This window comes from Strongylocentrotus purpuratus, unplaced genomic scaffold, assembly GCF_000002235.5.
Source record: "Strongylocentrotus purpuratus isolate Spur 01 unplaced genomic scaffold, Spur_5.0 spur5_scaffold_2, whole genome shotgun sequence".
Taxonomy (NCBI): domain Eukaryota; kingdom Metazoa; phylum Echinodermata; class Echinoidea; order Camarodonta; family Strongylocentrotidae; genus Strongylocentrotus; species Strongylocentrotus purpuratus.
Window position 1 is genome coordinate 173,126 of NW_022145605.1, and position 19,381 is coordinate 192,506.

The 19,381-nt window shown below is 35.8% G+C and overlaps 1 protein-coding gene across 1 annotated transcript; it reads left to right on the forward strand.

The window, feature by feature from the left end:
* The first annotated feature begins 6,980 nt into the window (after positions 1-6,980).
* Positions 6,981-19,025, forward strand: LOC115926571 (probable E3 ubiquitin-protein ligase HERC4). The gene is made up of 12 exons (XM_030991363.1): positions 6,981-7,055; positions 8,102-8,306; positions 8,640-8,791; positions 9,633-9,767; positions 10,751-10,840; positions 11,571-11,837; positions 13,119-13,223; positions 14,121-14,242; positions 14,941-15,123; positions 15,638-15,812; positions 16,148-16,256; positions 17,312-19,025. Exons 1-12 carry the CDS (start codon positions 6,996-6,998, stop codon positions 17,557-17,559), a joined length of 1,851 nt encoding a protein of 616 aa, XP_030847223.1. The 5' UTR covers positions 6,981-6,995; the 3' UTR covers positions 17,560-19,025.
* The last annotated feature ends 356 nt before the right edge of the window (positions 19,026-19,381 follow it).

A 19,381-nucleotide genomic window follows, 5' to 3' on the forward strand; every position in this document is an offset into this window, starting at 1 on the left:
TTTCACCTTTGACCTACATACTCAGAAATCGAACTTAGGCTGTACATATATTTTGATACCATGTACCTTCATATTAGTTTTATTAAAATTCGTCGAACATTACTGAAGTTATCAAAGGGAAACCAGATTCGCATATTTAATGAGCTATAACATTTGACCTACCTACTCCGAAATCGAACTTAGGCTGTGTTTTGATACCATGAACCTTCATATCAAATTTCATTAAAATCCGTCAAACAATACTAAAGTTATGGATCGAAAACCAGATTCGCATATTTAATGAGCTATGACCTTTGACCTTCGACCTACGTTCTCCAAAATCGCACTTGGCCTGTATTTTTATATCATGTACCTTCATATCAAATTTCATTAAATACCATCTTCTTATTTGTCTGATATATTTATATTGCATTTTATGTTTTCTCTTTCTTTCGACATTCTTTATTTTTGTTGAAACATCTCTTTATTCATATCTTCATATTTGTCATTATACATGTCTTTGAGGTTATTTTTTAAATGGTTTGTTCTGATCAATCTTGATTGAGTAGGTGATCTTTTTATCTTTTCTTTAACATCTTTTTCTTTATTCATCATCGTATTTTGTTTCCATCATGTCCATGTCTATTAAAGCTGAACTCTACCTCTGTCCAGGATCTTTTTATATAATTATAGATTGTGCTTAGAAGAGAAGTCACAAACTGTGCACCTTCTCTGGGGACAGTTATACATGTGTAATGACAGATATCTACAAACGAATACGCATGTCATTCCTCCAAGTAAACTTTGCATGAATTATTCAAACAGAAGTATATGAAGTGACAAATTAACATCAAATGAAAAGCAATGCAAAAATGTCACATATGTATGCTTAATCACGAACTTGAATGCACGAATACATACCACCGTCTGCCCGGCGCGAATTTGAATGTTCTTTGCACGCTTTTCTAAATTGAATGCTCGTTTTGCACGTCTCCGTGACAAGAGTATGAAATCGCATGCTACTAAATTAAATTGAATGACGCTTTTTGAATGTTGATCTACATAGTCATTCAATTTCGCACGAACTTGAATGAAGGTAACGTTAATTCGGTTTACGAATTGCTAATTGCTAAGTTTACGAAGTTGGGCGGGAAAACCTATAGTTGCGATCCCCATTGGTTTACATGTTAAAACTTAGTTTGGGCGGAGCGCGGCTACCATAGTTTTTGTGCGATAAATTTGATGGCTACATTTGCACACAACGCAGATGACCGCCGATCTCGATTGTGGGCCTAGATCTACATGTAATGACGAGATGATGCACCTTTCGAAATATGGAGATAAACATGATCTTTCATACGGCACCTCATTTTTTTAGTATCACCTTTAGGATCACAAGCAACAAAGGTTTGAATCTCGATTTGGAAATAATTTACATTCCAGTCAGGTGTTACTTGACGCTCGAAAACTGTTTGACCAACAATGACGGTCGCATGTTACTGGGTAACCATTTACACATGGGTGGAGGGTAGCAAGTGGAGGTTAATATCTTGCCAAAAGATAGTGCCTTCAAATAAAGATCAAGGTTCGATCTTGTTTATAATTTACAAAAAAGGACTTGGGCAATATTTCTAAAATGTTGAATTGCATTTTGTGTGCAGATGACACCAGCTTGTTCATGTCTCACCATAATATCGATACGTTACAAAATGTTTTAATAATGAACTGAAATATGTATTTAAGTGGCTAATTGTCAATAAATTAACTATACATGTTAGGAAATAACATTTTATGGTTTTTACGAACAAAAACAAAGCGTCTTTCAAAATTGATGTCTATTAAAATTGACATGCCTGTCATTGAAGTTGAATTTGCTACCTTTCTAGGTGTCACTGTTGATAATAGGTTAACATGAAATGAACATGCTGGTGCCGTCTGCAATAAGATTGCCAAAACATTGAAATTATTGTAATATAGGCTGGGGTCATACTTTCCAAATACATATTAATAGAATATTTCGTTTACAAAAAAAGGCAATGACAATTATAACTCGCTCACCTTACCTTTCTCACTCTGGACCCTTATTTTCCTCCTTGAAATTTTTTCAATATTATGGACTTATTAAAACTGAATATAGCCTTGTTTATGTTTTCTTATAAACAAAATCTGTTGCCAAATTCGTTATTGAGCTATTTCTGGTTAAATACATCTGTGCATAATTATTTCACAAGAAATTCTCGAAATATCCACATCCCAAAGTGCAATACCTCCCTTTTTAAAAATAGGTTATTTTACCAGGGTCCAGTGAATTTGGAATTCAGTTCCCTTTAACATTCAAAATAGCTCCTCAGTATCTTTTTTAGAAGGAAATATAAAGCAGTTTTATTATCTAGATATTAGATTCAGTATTGGGCTCTTGTTCATTAGGTTAGTTACTTAATTTCTTATCTTAGTCTGTGTTCCTTTTTGATGTGTTTTTATGTTACATATTGTATATCTTGTTTTCTGAAAGGGTTGGCCTCTTACAAGGTTTGTTTGTTGGCCTCTTACAAGGCCACTGCCTTCCTCATAATTCCTCTTAAGTATTATCATACATTTATCTGTTTATATACATGTATGTATTTTTATCTGTTGATCTCTTGAGGAGAAATAAATGAAACTAAAAGTAAATATGTAAAATGGAATATGAAAGAAACATGAAACCATGATAAACATGATGAAAAATAAACATGATGAAAAATAAACATGATGAAAAATAAACATGTTGAAATCAAATTACTGATTTTAATTGTATTAAAATTGTAAGCATTTTGTGACTAAGTAGTTTTAACGATGTGTATATAATAAGAGCATATAACAGTGATGTAATTACAATATTCGAATAGAAATGTAACCATAGAGTACCGAAGCTGTGACGTCATAAAAAAACTATTTTTAGAATTTCTCAATTTTTTCCTCATTTTCCAAAAGAGCATAAAAACTATAGGAACTCAGTGTTATATGATCTGGCTCCTAATGGTTAGGAGCCAGCAGGGGCGTCTCCAAAGGGGGGGGGTGTAGGGGTGCGACCCCCCCCCCACACACACCTAATAGCGCTGCCGTCGGGGAAAAAAAAGAAAAGGAAAAGAAAGGAAAGAAAGGAAAAGAAAGGAAAGAAAAGAGAAAAAAAGAAAGAGAAACAAGAAAAAGAGGGAGAAAAGGAGAGAAGGGAAAAGAAAGAAAAGAAAGAAAAGGAAAAAAAAGAAGAAAAAAGAGAAAAGGGAAACAAAAGAAACGGGGGGGGGGGGGTGAAAGAGAGGAGAGAGAGGGAAGGTAAGAGCCTGAGAGAGGATGAGTGGGAGTAAAAGAGAGAGGGGGGTTGTTGTGGAGTCGTTTCGTCGAGGGAGCAAGAAAGATACGGGTAAATATGTTGCTGTGTCGGGTCAGCTGTGTCGGTATTCTTGCTCGATCATCGGGTACTATATCAATGCGGAAGTTTGAAGTCGGTGCGATGTATATTGTCGGTCGGCCGACAAGTTTTTTTCCCTACGAACTGTGACTGTTTATCCGCTGTGACGACTTCGAGGGTGACTACAACTACAATACTTGTATTTTCTCGAAGCTTCACTTTCCTATAATATCAGCTAAAGAAATCAGAGGTTTAAAATTTTCGGGGAAACTAAATTCAAACAAGGTTTAAGAGTCAACAACGGTACGACGAATCGTCTTCCTTCCTCTATATTTTGATGAAAAGCCAAAAATTCCGCGCTTTGCGCGGAAAGGGAAAACTTCATTTAGACGAGCTGAGAACGGTACAACGAATCGTCTTCTTTCTATATTAATTAAATCAAACACCTAACCTTTTCGCGCTTCGCGCGTAAAGGGGGAAACTGAATTCAGACAAGGATTAAGAGTCGAAAACGGTACAACAAATCGTCTGCTTTTCTCATAATTTAATGAAACGTCAAAGCTGGTTTTATTTTGTTTGGTTAAGGATAATGGTTATTGTTAAAGTTAACTATTGTTGGACCTTGATTGAAGCCGGAAATTTGGTTGTGTAGTGACTTTCCTCGGAGGAAATGCCGCCACTCAATCACACAGTAACCGAGCTAGAACTAAGAAAACACATCCATACACCCTACATACAGTCAAATACATTGTCTTGCGAGGTCAGTCTAGATTGCACATGCCGTTTTCGCAATGCAAACCTTTCTGTAAATAAATGACCGAAGAGATTACGCAACAATTATTATTAGCGAGACGGGGATTCCTCGCATTGCATGTACGGTATGTGGGAATGAGCGTATACGGCGCTGTGCTAATAGTGTTATGAATTATGGTACGAGCGCAATTCAGCCCCGTCTATTTGTACACACTTTTGCTGTAGTTCATTATTATAACATTCACATGTAGTACACTGACTGAGAAGGATCATATCACGGTACGTACAATAATTACGTTCATACTCATTTGAAAGCTAGGAATTAAGGTACTCATTTGACACCATTTTGATATATATTTTGTTTGGTGTTATCAATATCAGTGATTGATTTATAGTTCAACTATTCTGTATGGAAACATGAATAAAGAATAAATATGTTCTTATTTATGTCTATCTTTGACTATTCCCCGTCTGCAGAAATTCACTTCATTTCATGTAGAGACTGCTATATGGTTATTAGAAAGGTGTAGGCGGAGGCGGAGGGGGAGGGGGAGGGGGGGGGGGGTCGCATGTTTGAAAAAGATGACATTCCACAACTGCTGGGTAACCTAGCGTGTGTAGACTTTGTAGAGACCGACTTTGGAGTGGGGTAGCCCCTTCCCTGATAGATCCGCGTATGCATTAAAGAAGACTAGATGAAATATTCTGTATTGGATACCACGGGAAACCTCATTTTCGTTGAAAAGATGGAAAAAAATATATATATTTTGCTTTTAATTTCAAGTTTAAAACATCTTCAGCTGGATATATTCAGGAACCAATAACCATGGCAACCAATTCCAAGATAGTTCTGGAGAGCATCTTCAGATTAGATCCTGGAGCTGATCTAACTCAGAAGCAACGATCCGAGCTTTTTAAATGGATGTCACCAACATGTCTAGTAGAAGCATTCCTAGATACTGATTTCATTAGGCTCGGGTAAGGATACTTACTATATATAGCCATGTTTACTTTATGTTTTATTATAAAACAGTTAGTTTCTGTCTCATTTCTATAATATCCAACATTGCGCTTTAATTCACACATGATTATGCAAACTGGAGTAATTAATTTAGAAAATGACGTCTTCTATACTGCATCATAATAATAAATCAAATGCCCCTATCCTTTGGAATAAATTACCAGCGCACTTTCATAATATTCATTCTCTTGACCAATTCAAGTCCTTGCTGAAAACGCACCTTTTTAATTCATAAATAATATTCTGCAGTTGTGAGTCGGTCAAAGGAGGTGCACACCGTCTTTTTTTTCTTTTTTTTGGATCTTATGTTTGATCCTATGTTAGACGTCTTGTATGTATGTTTGATCTCACTCTTATCTTATTTTTTATTATTATATATGCATGATTTATTGAATAAAGAACAGATGTATAAGTTGTGTGTTTATTATAAGTTTTGGTAATTAATTATTTAGTCAGAATATGGTGCGCTTGGAGACACCAGTATTAAGCGCCTTATAAATATTGTGTATTATTATTATTATTATTAATAATCAGCTCATTTTCGAGTGATCTTTTACTTCTATTAAGCATAATAAGGGACATTTTGTTTCCAAATCTTTATACTTGTATGAAAGTGGGATTATTTCTAATGATTATGTACTTTATATTCTTATTAATGCTTGGTTCATTAACGTTTTGTTTTGTTTAAATCGATGATCCCATTTTATGACCATTTGTACATTGTAAACATTGCGCAATTATTCCCTAGACTACTATTTTTTTTTAAATTTTAAATAAACCACATCGAATTGAATGTATTGATAAACAGTGGCGGATCCAGGATTTTCTGATGGGTGGGAAGAGGGGTTGGTGGCACACGTGACAAAAGGGAGTTTATCACACTCTTTAAATCTACAGAAAAGGGAGTGCACTCTTTTAGGATTCATGTTAGGGAAAATTTTGTTTTGAAACCATTCTCAAGAGAGTAATACAAACCACTCCTTGGAGTGGATTCCATTTTAATTTGGAATTGATTCAATTCCAAAACGAAGTGATCTCTCATATTTTAGTCTCGTTCGTGAATTTATACCCCTGTGCATTCAGTAATGGAACATTTTCAAATGAGTTATTATTCCTAAAATATATACATTCTGCCAAAGGAAAAAAGGGAAAAGGCAAATCAGTTTTGGACGGGGAGGGGGTTCCCCATGTTCCCCCTGGATCCGCCATCACATTTCTCATATCAAATGTGAAGGTGTCGTGGTATAGTGGTTCATTCACTTGACTCTCAATGTAAGGGTTGTGGGTTCGAATCTCAGCCTAGCACTTACGTCTTTTGACAAGACATTAATCTACATTTGCTACTATTCACCCAGGTGTAAGTGGTCACATGTTAATTGTTGCTATAATAATAATTGCAACGCCTTCAGGAAAAACAGCATTGATGCTGATGAAGCCAAGGTTGGTAATATTACTATTATTAATATCAAAGGTTGCCATGGCATACAAAATGTTGTGTATACCGCAGAGAGAATTCATATTTAGATGATATAAAAGTAGTCTTTCATTTAACATAAAAATGAAACATTTGAAGAATTTAACCTTTGATATATGATTCAATACAAACGACATTGAATAATTGTATTAGTTTACAATTTATACAGTTTTGTTTGAATATTGTTAAATGCATCGGAAATGTTATCTTAATAATTATAATCATACACAGTATACGTTTAGCTTTTAGCCCCCGCATGACTGTTACAAGTCAACAGTATTATACCACATCATTATGTTCTGTAGGTCTTTCTATATTATTCAAAGTATTGTTATCTACATATATATTTAATTTTAAGAGACCAATATACGGCCTTAAAAATGGACTCACTGAAGGAAACCTTTCTCCTGCTCAAAGACAACATTAAACTCTTAGAACAGGTACGTGTCAATATTTTTAGTTTGTAATATTAATGTATGCAGAACTCTTAATTTCGTTTTAGTTTATGATTGCATACTTCATCTTCTGGGAATAACATTAATGTTATGCATAACATGACTGGTTTTATATGGGGTGACTTTCTTGTTTCATTGTGATCGCAGGGCTTTGTTAAAGTCAAGCACATATCCATTGGTGTTTGACTGAGTTTAGTTAACATTACTAAAATAAAAAGTCTGATCAATTAATTAAATCAGCGGGTCAAATCTCCCATATCAAATCTGCAATTTGGTCATGATTTGTGATGCTATATCACTCTTCAATTCGCTACTTAAAACGGGGGCTTATAGGTATAAGCCTCTTTCACACCGGATCTGCGTAGAGCTGCGTAGTGGGGCGTAGCGAGTACGCAATTACGCAAGTACGAAATTAGGCGGCGTATTCATTAAAAATAAATGTTGCTTCGGTGTAGCCCTTGCGTAAGTTATGCGTATGCTGGCTTACGATGACGTATATGGTTACGTGCCCTATGCATAGGCACCGCCTACCTACGGCATATGCAATTGGCGTACCTACGCATACGATTGCATATAACAGGTGTAGGGTTGCGTACTTTTACAAATATCATTTTCGAGTCACGGGTAAAATTAAAGCTCCTCGGTGATGACGCTCGGTTACGTCTAATGGCGGAGTACATTTTTGAGATAATCTTGGGCAATAGTTTTAACCATGCACCTCAAAACATTCAATATTTGCATTCTATACTGTACTGATTGAATCAAGCATTCCTAATAAACAGGAGGCTCGTTTTCTACTCCATTGCCCCTGAGCCATCTATGCAAAGAGTTTGACCAACTTAAATCAGTTGGTCACAACCTTGGCGTGTATTCTTTTGTTTGTGCTTGACCAACAAAGCATTATTCGCTTTATTGTGCCCAACTCGAATTAGGTTGGTCAAACTTTGAACCTACATCTCTGTGCATGATAATTGTCCCTTCTTTCCAAACTCTTTATCTCATTATATTCGTTTGGCTCACGTTTGATGCAGGTAGCAGAAGTAATCTTCCGGCACATGCGTTCAGAATTACGCAAGGATGCAATCGAACCCGATCTTCTCCGAGTAGTTCCGATCCTACTCGAGTGTCCAGCCTTCGACAGACCGGATAAAGAGTGGGGTGATCGAATCATCAGAGAAATGGCAGAAATCTTGAAACGGATGCATAAAGCTACGAAGAGGAACTTCGAAGTGCTTGGTAAAAACAAAATCAAAAGTGGCTTGAAGCATAATGTACATTGATATATCTCACGCCAGGGCATTGGATCTACTGTCGTTTACACATCTCAATTTTATTACATGACATTATTACGGTTAATTACAAATATGTGCTCGTAGCGGTCCACTACTTGCAATTTCCTGAGAATCATTACTTAACGATAAAAATACATTTCTTAGTCTTAAACTTAAAGAAAACTCATAACAAATTGACTACAACTGGGTGATTTTAGACCGATATGAAGCATAGAATGGGTCTTGATAACTTAAACCATCGGACCATAATATAAACTTCTTTATTTTCGATTGACAGTTTGTTGGTGGAGTAAGGACTCGGATCTTTTAGCCAGAGTGGTTAAGGTCTACGTACAGGCATTCAGGAATGACCTGAAGGATTATCTGGACAACACTGCGTCGAAACCATGTGATAACCTATACTTAGATGTATTGGTACTCTTGAGACAGGTTCGTATGTTTGGGGAACGGAAATGATTTACTGTTATTGGTCGTTCTGACTTTTCATGTGACATATTATAGCAGTTTGAATATGCATAGCTGTGAGATACATAGTGATGTAGACCTATATCAACAAAATGTAACAAAGTAGCGGGTGATTATCTGAGGCATACTGTTGAGGATAGGTTGAACATTTTACCTTTAAACTCTTCCGGTCAGCAACCTTTACTATTAACCCCCTGAGGTTTATTATTGCACATCCAGTGCGAAATGTAGTACTCATTGATACTGTTTCAGTATTTCGTTTCTATTTGTAAAATTAAAGGGCAATGCAACCCTTATTATAAGTTTATTTGTATGAAAGAAGACAAATAAGATAGAATGGCGAAAATTTGATATTGGACCTGTCTTTCTCCCTAGTGTCTTCTCCCTTAGGACACTACTCAAAATATATAATTGATAGCATATTGATATAAATCCTATAAAGAGGATAGACTCTCCTAAATCATATATTATTGAACAAGTGAAATTTTCGTCTTTTTGTGTGTTTGAACAACAAGGAATGTTGTATGCCACTACATCACAGAGACATTACCGATTTAGCCAATTTGAGGAGCCCATGTCTGTAGTGATCACAACTTTCAAAAATTCACAACATTCTCAATTTTGTCCGGTTTCATTCAAACTTTCACCAGACTACTTCTCTGATTTGTCTGCTTTCCTCGAGAGTAGTTTGATATCAAGGTAGGATTCACCTTTTAAATACGTCTCTGTGGACCTGCTCAATGCAAACTTGTCTCACTATGATGCAATGAGATTGAAATAAGTTAATGGATTATTTCACATACAGATCAATACATCGCATGGGTACACGATTCCCGTGAATCAGTTTTACATCCTTCAACCAGGAAATGAAGAATTAAACAGGAAGATCGAGAGGCTTATTCTTCAGCTTCATCAACAGCATTTGCAACTCCCTCACCTGGTATTTATTCAGTCTTGTTATGCTTCACATTTTCAGGAAAACATTACACAACACTACAAAAGACAATCATAAAATTATAGGCCAATTCATCGTAAAGTTGTTGTTGACAATATATATTGTGCTAATCATCATCAGCATTTCCATCACCACCACCATCATCATCATAACTAACCATTATTCATCAATCATCTTCACCATCGTTATTAACCATCACCCCCTGACATGCCTGATAATGGGGACAACCTTCACCATGATCATTTTGCATATTCGGCTGTTGAGACCGCGAGGGACGCTGTATTTCTCACAACTTGCCTTATACACTTCAATGACGATATTACAATAAAAAATACTATTTTTCATTGGCGCTATCATATCGGTGGTTTTATCCATGGCTTTTGTTAATAGCTTGCTATATCTACAAACTGTAAAGTTAATGTTAAGACATAAATTTGATAACTGTCTGTAAATTTTAATGGGATGTTCCCCTTCACACCCCTCCTAAAAAGGTACTGATTATGAAAAGAAGAAAACAATATCAGATGAATAAGGTACATGTATTGTGTACAGGAGGGAGGCACTTGAAGGCAATAAAATATTCTAACTACTCAATATCTCTTGATTAAAAAAAAGGATAAATGTCAACTCTTTTATTTTGAAATAAATGATAAACACATGTGTCAATAATGTGGTTACTACTTGATATAAATATATATTCTCGATAATGAATTAGATCTGTATCACGATCTAGTGGAAAATGTAACATTTCATTCTAGATTCTTATATAGAAACGTATTATTATAGATTTATGATGAATTCTAATCAAAAACAGTCCGTGGAATTTCGGCCATCTCACAGCCGGGGGGGGGGGGGTGTATCATCTGATCTCGCCTGTGGATTTGAGATTATATTGAATCCCGTCATTAACTTTTTTCTCTTCCCTATCCGCTTATGCAATCTAAATTGTTTTATGTTCGTTTAATCAGCGTCTCCTTTCATTAGCTAACGTGCCATGGGTACTGGACGTACCTCTGAAGTGGGAAATGCTGTGTATGGAGTTCGACTCTGCATGTCAGGTATGTTTAAAGCTCTATTCATTGACAAGTCATGGTGAAGTCGTAAAAGCAGTTGAGTGAATTCAAATTAATTTCATACAATGGTCACTTTCTATATCATTCTTATTCTCATAACCATGAAAAGGCGAGTAAAAGAGGGGTTTGCAATTTTGGTTAATGAGTCATGCATATATCATTTTCAAGGTAGTTATTGAGACAATTATTATGATGATTAAAACAATAGTTCCTTGAGAGTTCACTTCTTCCCTATTATGACCGGTTTCAATTTTATTTCTTGATCTAAAGGGAAAAAAATGAAACCGGTCATAGTGAAGAAGTGAACTCTCAACGATTTTTATAAAAAAATTCACTTGTAGTAGGTGATGAATGTTTGTTCAATCAAAACAAAACCAGAATGTAGCTAGAGCTTTATCTTTTAGAATATTTTTCATTATTTCTTACTTTGGTGATAAATAACCCAAAGTGAACTACAGCACTTAAAATTGTCGTTTTAGTGCATCTCATTTTCAGATAACCTAAATCACATTTCCCCCTATCTCTTTCCTCGATTTCTATTAGTTTCTTTTTTTCTTCTTTTTTTCTTCATTTTGTGTGTGTGTGTTGTTGAGACGTAAGGCTTACCAAATCGCTTATCTTTCGTGCTTGAGTTATTATTCCATTATTATCTACGGTTGTACGGCTGGAAGGCTTATGTTGTTTCAAATACTGTTTTACCCATGATATCCTATAGCTCCGACAGAAGGAGACATTTCTACTAAAATTTGAGGAAGTTTTCGGAAGAGGATCATGCCTTATGTTGGTAATTATCTTAAGATATCTTAAGATAGACTTGGAACCATTTTACCTTCGATTCGAGATTGACGACGACAAAAAGAAGGTTGTTGAATCGGCTATCTCGGAGCTAAAAGGTAAAGATGAAACGTCTCTCATGCTCCCGATGGAAGTCCATTTCAAGGATAATGTGTCTTTGGGTCGAAATGCTGGTGGTCCCATGAAGGTAAATATCAACACCCTTTCACACGATGGCAACTACTTTCGAAACATCAACCGAAGGCACTTTCAATAGCTTTGTGCGTTATCTATTTACGTGTAAACATGATGATGACGTATTACGTAATCTGAAATTTATTGAGATTGGACATACAATAGGGTATCGAAATTGACCTAGAGTTGATTTTCGAAACTAGCTGCGATCGCGTAAACATAACTTTAACTTCAAAAGCTTGATGTCAGTTGTTATTCTTTGACGCCGTCTGAACAGTATACAGATATTGACTGGCAGGGGGTGTAATATTATACAGTTATTGACTGGCAGGGGGTGTAATATAACATTATTTGGACTGCTGAAGGGAGTTATATTTCCCAAGTGGTTATATTTGCCCGAAGCGCGCAGCGCTGAGGGAAAATATTGTCACGAGGGAAATCATAACTCCCTTCAGGTCCGAAGAATGTTATATACCCCCTGACAGTCAATATCTGTTACATATTCAAATTCAAATTCAAATTTTATTGATTTCAATCCAAACAGATAGGATCATTCTCATTTTTTTTTTGTTAAAGATAAAGACCAGTTCTGGTCATGTGTTGCATTGTGAAAGAAACGTTGTGGAATCGATCAGAAAAGGTTGATCATCTAGCATATCAGTTTTGGTATGTACTGCAAGTTCTGGAATCATCAAAATGATAGAGCAATTTTTTTGTGTGTCCCAAAATATGAAAATTTGGCCGATCGATATTTTGTTTCGTAGGGGGGGGGGGGGGTAAGGTCAGCTGTTTGGGGTCACCCATTACCACAATTTTTTTTTTTTTTTTTTTAATGTATATTTTTTTTTAAACAACCAAAGGTGTTTTTCCCCCTCCAGAACACACACATAAAAAAAGCTAAAAAGGGGGGGGGGGTTCAACCCCCAAACGCCCCCCCCCCCCTGCGTACGCGCCCGACACTGATATATATGTTTCTGATTACCAACCCCTCCTCACGAGATGACCCTGACAACTCGACCCTATTCCAAATCCAAACTCGTGGAAGACGGTGGGCATGGAAGACAGTAAATAATGCTTATTACAATACTAAATTACAACGAGATTAATAATAATGGTAAAATCAATCAATGATCTACTAATTTAGACATTTTAAAATTTTAAAATAAAAAAAAAACCATTAGTAATTAATAGCTGTTTCCGATCTTTGATTCTTTTTGTGCATTTGGGGTTTTGTTTTACTTTGTTTTGTTTTGTTTTGTTTGAAACGTGTATTTCCTTTACATTTCTCGTAAAGGAATTCTTTTCCCGACTGTTCGGAGAGCTGTTCAATGTTAAGAAGCATTCCATCTTCAAGAAACTCAACGATTCTCCTTCGTGTACGACATTGTGGTTTAACAAGGTCATTATCGAAACCAAATTTCCATCTCGGAAGTTCAGTACAGTACCCATTATTACTTATCTCAATATATTGTTAATGTAAGTTGATTATAGCTATTGCTGGTGACAACGGGTGGTTGGCAGCCGGGGAACACAATAGTATTTGCCCCCCCCCCCCCTCCTCCTCCCTCTAAATCTCTCTCTTTAAAGTACGTTTTCTGTATAGAAACTTCCACATGTAAATTAAATGGTTTGCTTGATTTAAACTTCAATGCTATTGCACTAATACTGTAATAGTGCCTTTTTTTTTTACCCCCCCCCCCAATATAAAAGCCTTCCTTGCTCACCCCAGAGTTACTTTCGAAAATCTATCGACATTGTCGTCTGTTCATGAATTTATTGGTTTTTAATCTGATTACTCGACCATGAGTAATTAAGACCTGTGGCCCAGTTTCCAGTGAGTGGGTTCGATACTCAGGCAGGCAAGCTCCCGGCCCCTCCACTCAGTGTTATTTAGGGTACGCATGTTCCCTCCTTTTGAAAACACCCCCTAAGTCCGTTGTGTAAAGTCGTTTTTGTGTACTACGAGCCGGACTTTGGTGCGTGAAAAGTACCCCTTTACCGGACATTTTGGTAACACACATGGTATCTCTCCGTTCACGGAGTGGGGGGGGGGGGGTGGTGGGGGCAAGCTAGTGTCCAAACGGGATCAAAATCTTGACTTTATAACCAAAAAGTTACAAACTATTTATTACCATGAGTACTAACCAATATTTTGCGTCCCCCCTCCATATACATAATGTTTGTTGGCCAAGAAAAAATATGCCTTGTCAATTGGGAAATAGTGTGCACCATCATTCGGATCAAAACACCATGCAATAAAAGTTTGTATTCTTCTATATTTAAAATTTTAACATAGGATTCTAAGGACCTGGACAAATTACGATCAGTCGGGACGCTGTTCGCTCTGATGTTCTACAATAAGGTCATCGTCACAATGCCGTTTCCATTTCTTTTCTACAAGAAACTGCTTGGAACTAGGTACACACCCAATCAACAATTTTTAATTTAATCGCAGAAAGACAAGGAAGTTATGTGTCTCTAATATTTGGGGGCCAGGGGGTACAAAGTTCTTCATTCTTTTGCAATTTTTGTTCCCATTTCGTACTATTTTCATTTGTATTCTCGAACTAGAGAGCTCATTGATAAATTTTTCCATTATTTTAAAAACATTTCAAAATGATTGTAAGTTCTTGCGAACTAAGACGAGATCGGGCTTTCCCGACTTGTTTCTCCGATTACCTTATGAGTTGTATACCGAGTTTGTTGGACAGATAGCTCGATGTCCAACTCCACAAGCTCTTGGATAGAACATACCAAAGAATGATTACATGCATAATATTATAAATAAATGGATCTGGAATACATTGAATGTAAGAGCTAGCTAATGAATAGAGAAAGGGGGAGAGAGAAGAGAGGTGGAAGAGAAAGAGAGAAAGGGAGAGAGAGATAGAGAAAGAGAGAAGAGAAGAAAAAAAGAGAGAGAGAGATAGAGAAAGAGAGAGAGATAGAGAGACAGACAGAGACAGAGACAGAGATAAACAGAGAGAGAGAAAGAAAGATGAGGATGCATTGCTGATTATATACAGTTTATTCTAAATTATTCTTTAGTTATTAACTGTAGCTTGTCACGCCAGGTGACCAGAGAAATAATACGACTCTATTTTAACAATATTCAGCCCATCCAGTTTGGAAGATCTGAAACTACTAGATCCCGGGATGGCGAAGGGCATGGAAACATTGCTAGAGGCGAGTGACTTTGAGCTTTCCGACTACAGATTTACAGTCGATGGACCGGTGAACGAACCGGAGATCGAACTCAAACCAGGAGGCAAAAACGAGGTCGTGACCACGTCAAATGTGTAAGTGCAGTACGACCTAGTCAGAAAGATTTATACCGTTGTGTGTTTTAAAACTTCTACATTGGACATATCGATGTGGTCGTGGAAGTATATGAATTATGGTTCACTTTGTCTTGGAATGTAATTAAAAAAACGTCCCTGAATTGTTTATTACAAATTATCTACATTAAATTCCTTTGTGAATACTAGTTCTAGAATTATTAGATAATAGATTTCATACTAATGCCAAACATCATTTCAAAACAAATGTCACATACCATTTGGAGTTTATAGCTTTAATTTTGACAGTTAAAAAGTGCCTTTCTTGTATAAATTTGGCACTCGATTTCGAGATTTCCACCCCCTATATTGATTATGGTATCCTGAGAAGTAATTTTGACCAATAAAAGAGATGCTTATAAATAAAGACTGTATTATCTTAACTCCCATTTCCAACCAAAACCTGAAAATGAAGTGAATCCTGAAGTCTTATTGGCTTTCAATGGAAATATTTCTTTTATTTTTCGAATCCCAGTCCAGAGTACATTGAGCTTTACGCCAGGCACTACACAGCGTCCTCCCAGTTCGATGTATTCAGTGAGAGTTTTCGGAGTATGTTCGGTCGTTTAAGTCTGCACAAACGTTTCGCACCGCAAGAGCTGATGTCATTATTTCAAGGAGGGGAATATGATTGGAAGGCCTTTCAAGAAGTGAGCTCCTCTTCTTTAATTTGTTTATAAAAATCTTCTCTCATCAACGCACTTTAAAATCCACAAATGTAGAAAATTAATCTACTTCAAAGCAAAATATCTTGATTTTTGTTTACATAATGCAAAGTTAGTAGGTGCTTTTAGATTTAATAGAAGACAATTTATTTCAAGAAGATAAAACAAAGATAATACACGCTGTATACTTAAAGTTTGTTTCTTGAGAAATAAATTTGAAATTGAGTTTATTTTTTTGTGGCACAAATCAATTATCTTTTCTTTGTTTTCGTTGTTGCTGTTGTTCATTTTCGTGTTTTAATTTGCTCTTCTCTGCACAGAGCTTTGGTTATGATGAGAAAGGCTACACAGCAAACCATCGCGTGGTCAAGATGTTTTGGTCAGTGTTCCATGGTGATCTCACTGAGGGTGACAAAAGAGACTTTCTGAGTAAGTCAAATCTCCACTGGTGATCGTTGACCGACAAAGGTCTAACTGTATGTAAATAGACGTACCTACATGTATAGCACAGTGCTGTATGAAAAATAGATAGTATAAAGACGATCAGTCACTTCGTCGTGTTTGAACGTATGGCATTGATAATACCTTTTAAAACGTCCTGTGACAAGACAAAATAATATTGTGCTGCTTTGGCATCTTTTTTGTCATTTTGACATGCATGGTGTTACTTTCAAGACACTGATAGTGTCACTGTGACAAGATGATAATAACCTAGTCATGTCTTTCACTCTGCATGTTTCAGGGCACATTGCTTTCATGATCCACCAACTACCTTTGATTATGTCGGAAGGCACTCTTTTTTTCCAAAAGTAATAAAAGGTTTGAAATTCAGAAAAAAAAAAAATCCCATACCAGGTGTGGTCATAATTCCGAAAATGAAATAGAGTTCATTCTCCGAAAGTTCATAATTCTTAACAAATTATATAGGGTTCTATGTCATTTTCGGAATTAGAAACGTTCAAATTCATGGAAATTATGAGCCCTATTTCATTTTCCGAAATACGAACCTTCCGAATTGTTAACCTTCAGAGTAAGAGACTTTCTGATTTATGAGCCTTAAAGGTAAAGACCAGTATTGGAAACGCCCCAATTTCAAAAAATGAAATGGAAGCTCTCATTACCAATCATGTGAAAGAATATGTTTTGACTAATACATGATGATGAAAAATTTGCCGGGAAACCGCCTACTAATTCATATATTTGGTAAATTTGTTTCTCTCATGGTCTGTGAGAGATATAGGGTAGTCCCATATACATCTTTCTGTGTATAGTGCTTGTAACTTTACGAAGAATGGGCCAAATTTCTTATCATTTTGATGATTCCAGAACCTTGCAGATGCTAGATGCTAGATGATCAACCTTTTCTGATCGATTCCACAACGTTTCTTTTACAATGCAATCGCATGACCAGAACTCGTCTTTACCTTTAATAAGAAAAATGGACAATGACCGATTATTCATCTTCTAATGCAAATTGTTTTCAGGAGTCATGACAGGTGCTGACCATGTCCCCATTGGTGGAATCCAGGAGGTTAGACCTAGGATGTGGCCAATGGGAGGAGACAAAGATTGTAAGGGGAAACCCCCGAAGGACATGTGCCCTGAAGTGAATACATGTCATGGTTTTGTCGTGCTCCATCTCCCGAAGTACAGGAAAAGAGAGCATCTAAAAGAACGACTCATGAAGCTAATAGAGATGAAAGGGCATGGATTTCATAAAATACCAGAATAAACCTTGGACTGTCGTAAAGACTTTAACAGTCTCGTATTCGGACATTGACTTATTATAAATCAATATATAATATCTTAGTTAAAGAAAAAAATTCAAAACTGGTTAATGAATTGTCCTGTTGGGTCAATGAATAAAGAAAAAGTTAAGAAATTGTATGGAATCCTATCTGTCATACGCGGTGGCACTAAATTCGGTCACAGCGACAAATCGACCTATTTTGGGCCACTGGGAATAATGTAATTGAAAACTTTGTTTTGTTTGGTATTGGTCTCGTTTGTGTGACTGAGCTGAGACAACATACGACATAAACAAAGAATGGAATATATTGAAATGCCTGTCATTTTCTGCATCATACATAAATAACATGATCCATCGTTTTAATTGAATTGAATTGAATTGTACAACATTAGACTTTCTATTATTTAGAAGATTCGGTCGGTTTTTGTTTTCAAAGTGGCCTATATCGTGTAGTTTTATGCATTTTGAATCATAGCATTCAAATGACTATCCATTCAAGTTGTCTGAGATGGAGGATATGGTAGTTATTAAGATTAAGTTTTGTTGTTTGTTTCCTCAATCGTAATTGTTGAGTGCGCTTCGCTATCACAATATAAACATGTAACGAAGGCAACAACAAGGCGACTATGAGGATGATGAGGATAAGAAAAAGATAAAGACAAAGTTAGACAAGTTTTGGTTGCCCTTACAAGATGCTCATCCATTTTATATTTCTAGTACTTTGGCACAGCAGAGCACACTGACATAATACATGTATAGCTGAATACAACCAGCTAGTCCATGAAATTGAGGTAAGCAACAAGTAGAAGTTAACCAGAAAACAGACTACAGAAATTACTGCATTTTCACAGTAGATCTGGTTATGAGATGGTAACGAAGGATTTGATTAAATTTGATGTAATAACAAGTTGCTCAGACGGTGTCAAACATGTCTTGTCTAGGTGAGGTTATAATCACATGGATATGCAATATGTAAAATATAACTAATTTTGATGATTGCGAATAAAATCATAGATTTTAAGACAGATTGTATTGCAGCAATACGCCGATTTGCACATGTATATATATATGAGAAAATAATGTCAGATGTGCACCGTAAGCTTTAATTTTTCCTCTGCGTCGTACAGAGTACTACACTAAACAATTATACACTGATGGCGTACTAAAAGTGTTGTATATTCTCGCAGTTATGTATATATATACTTCATTAAACTGATAATCCATATGAAAATATCTTTCAACAATTATTTTTTATCATCGTGTATTTTTCTCCACAAGGCGCCATGTAGGCCTATTGTCTTGTGAGACATAGGCGCGGTTTCTTCACGATGATTTTTATAATTCAAATATAATTATAATTATGATTGAATGTAAATGTCATTTTGGATTAAGAAATTGTCATTGCTTGTATGTGGTTATGGGGGAATACAACATTTGAATGCCAAATGGTTCACTGAAATTCGTTTTTTTTTTTTTTTTTTTTTTATTTTTTATTTTTTTTTTATAGAAGCATTTAGGTTTTTAACTAACAGATTTACTATACTAAATCGTAAACGTTTTTCATGAACTTTGTTTATTATTTTTTCGTAATCATGACAAAAAGTATTGAATATTAAAACTTTGAATTGAATTGAATTAAATCGAATCGAATTGAATTGAATTTAATAGAATTGAATTGTAAGATAAATACGATTTAATTGTATACATTTTAGGGAATCCAGCCTTCTTTCTCGACCCTTAGTGAGCACTCATTTTTGTTTTTGTCCCCGAAAATTTGATTTTGTTTTCTTCTTTCTTTTTTGTG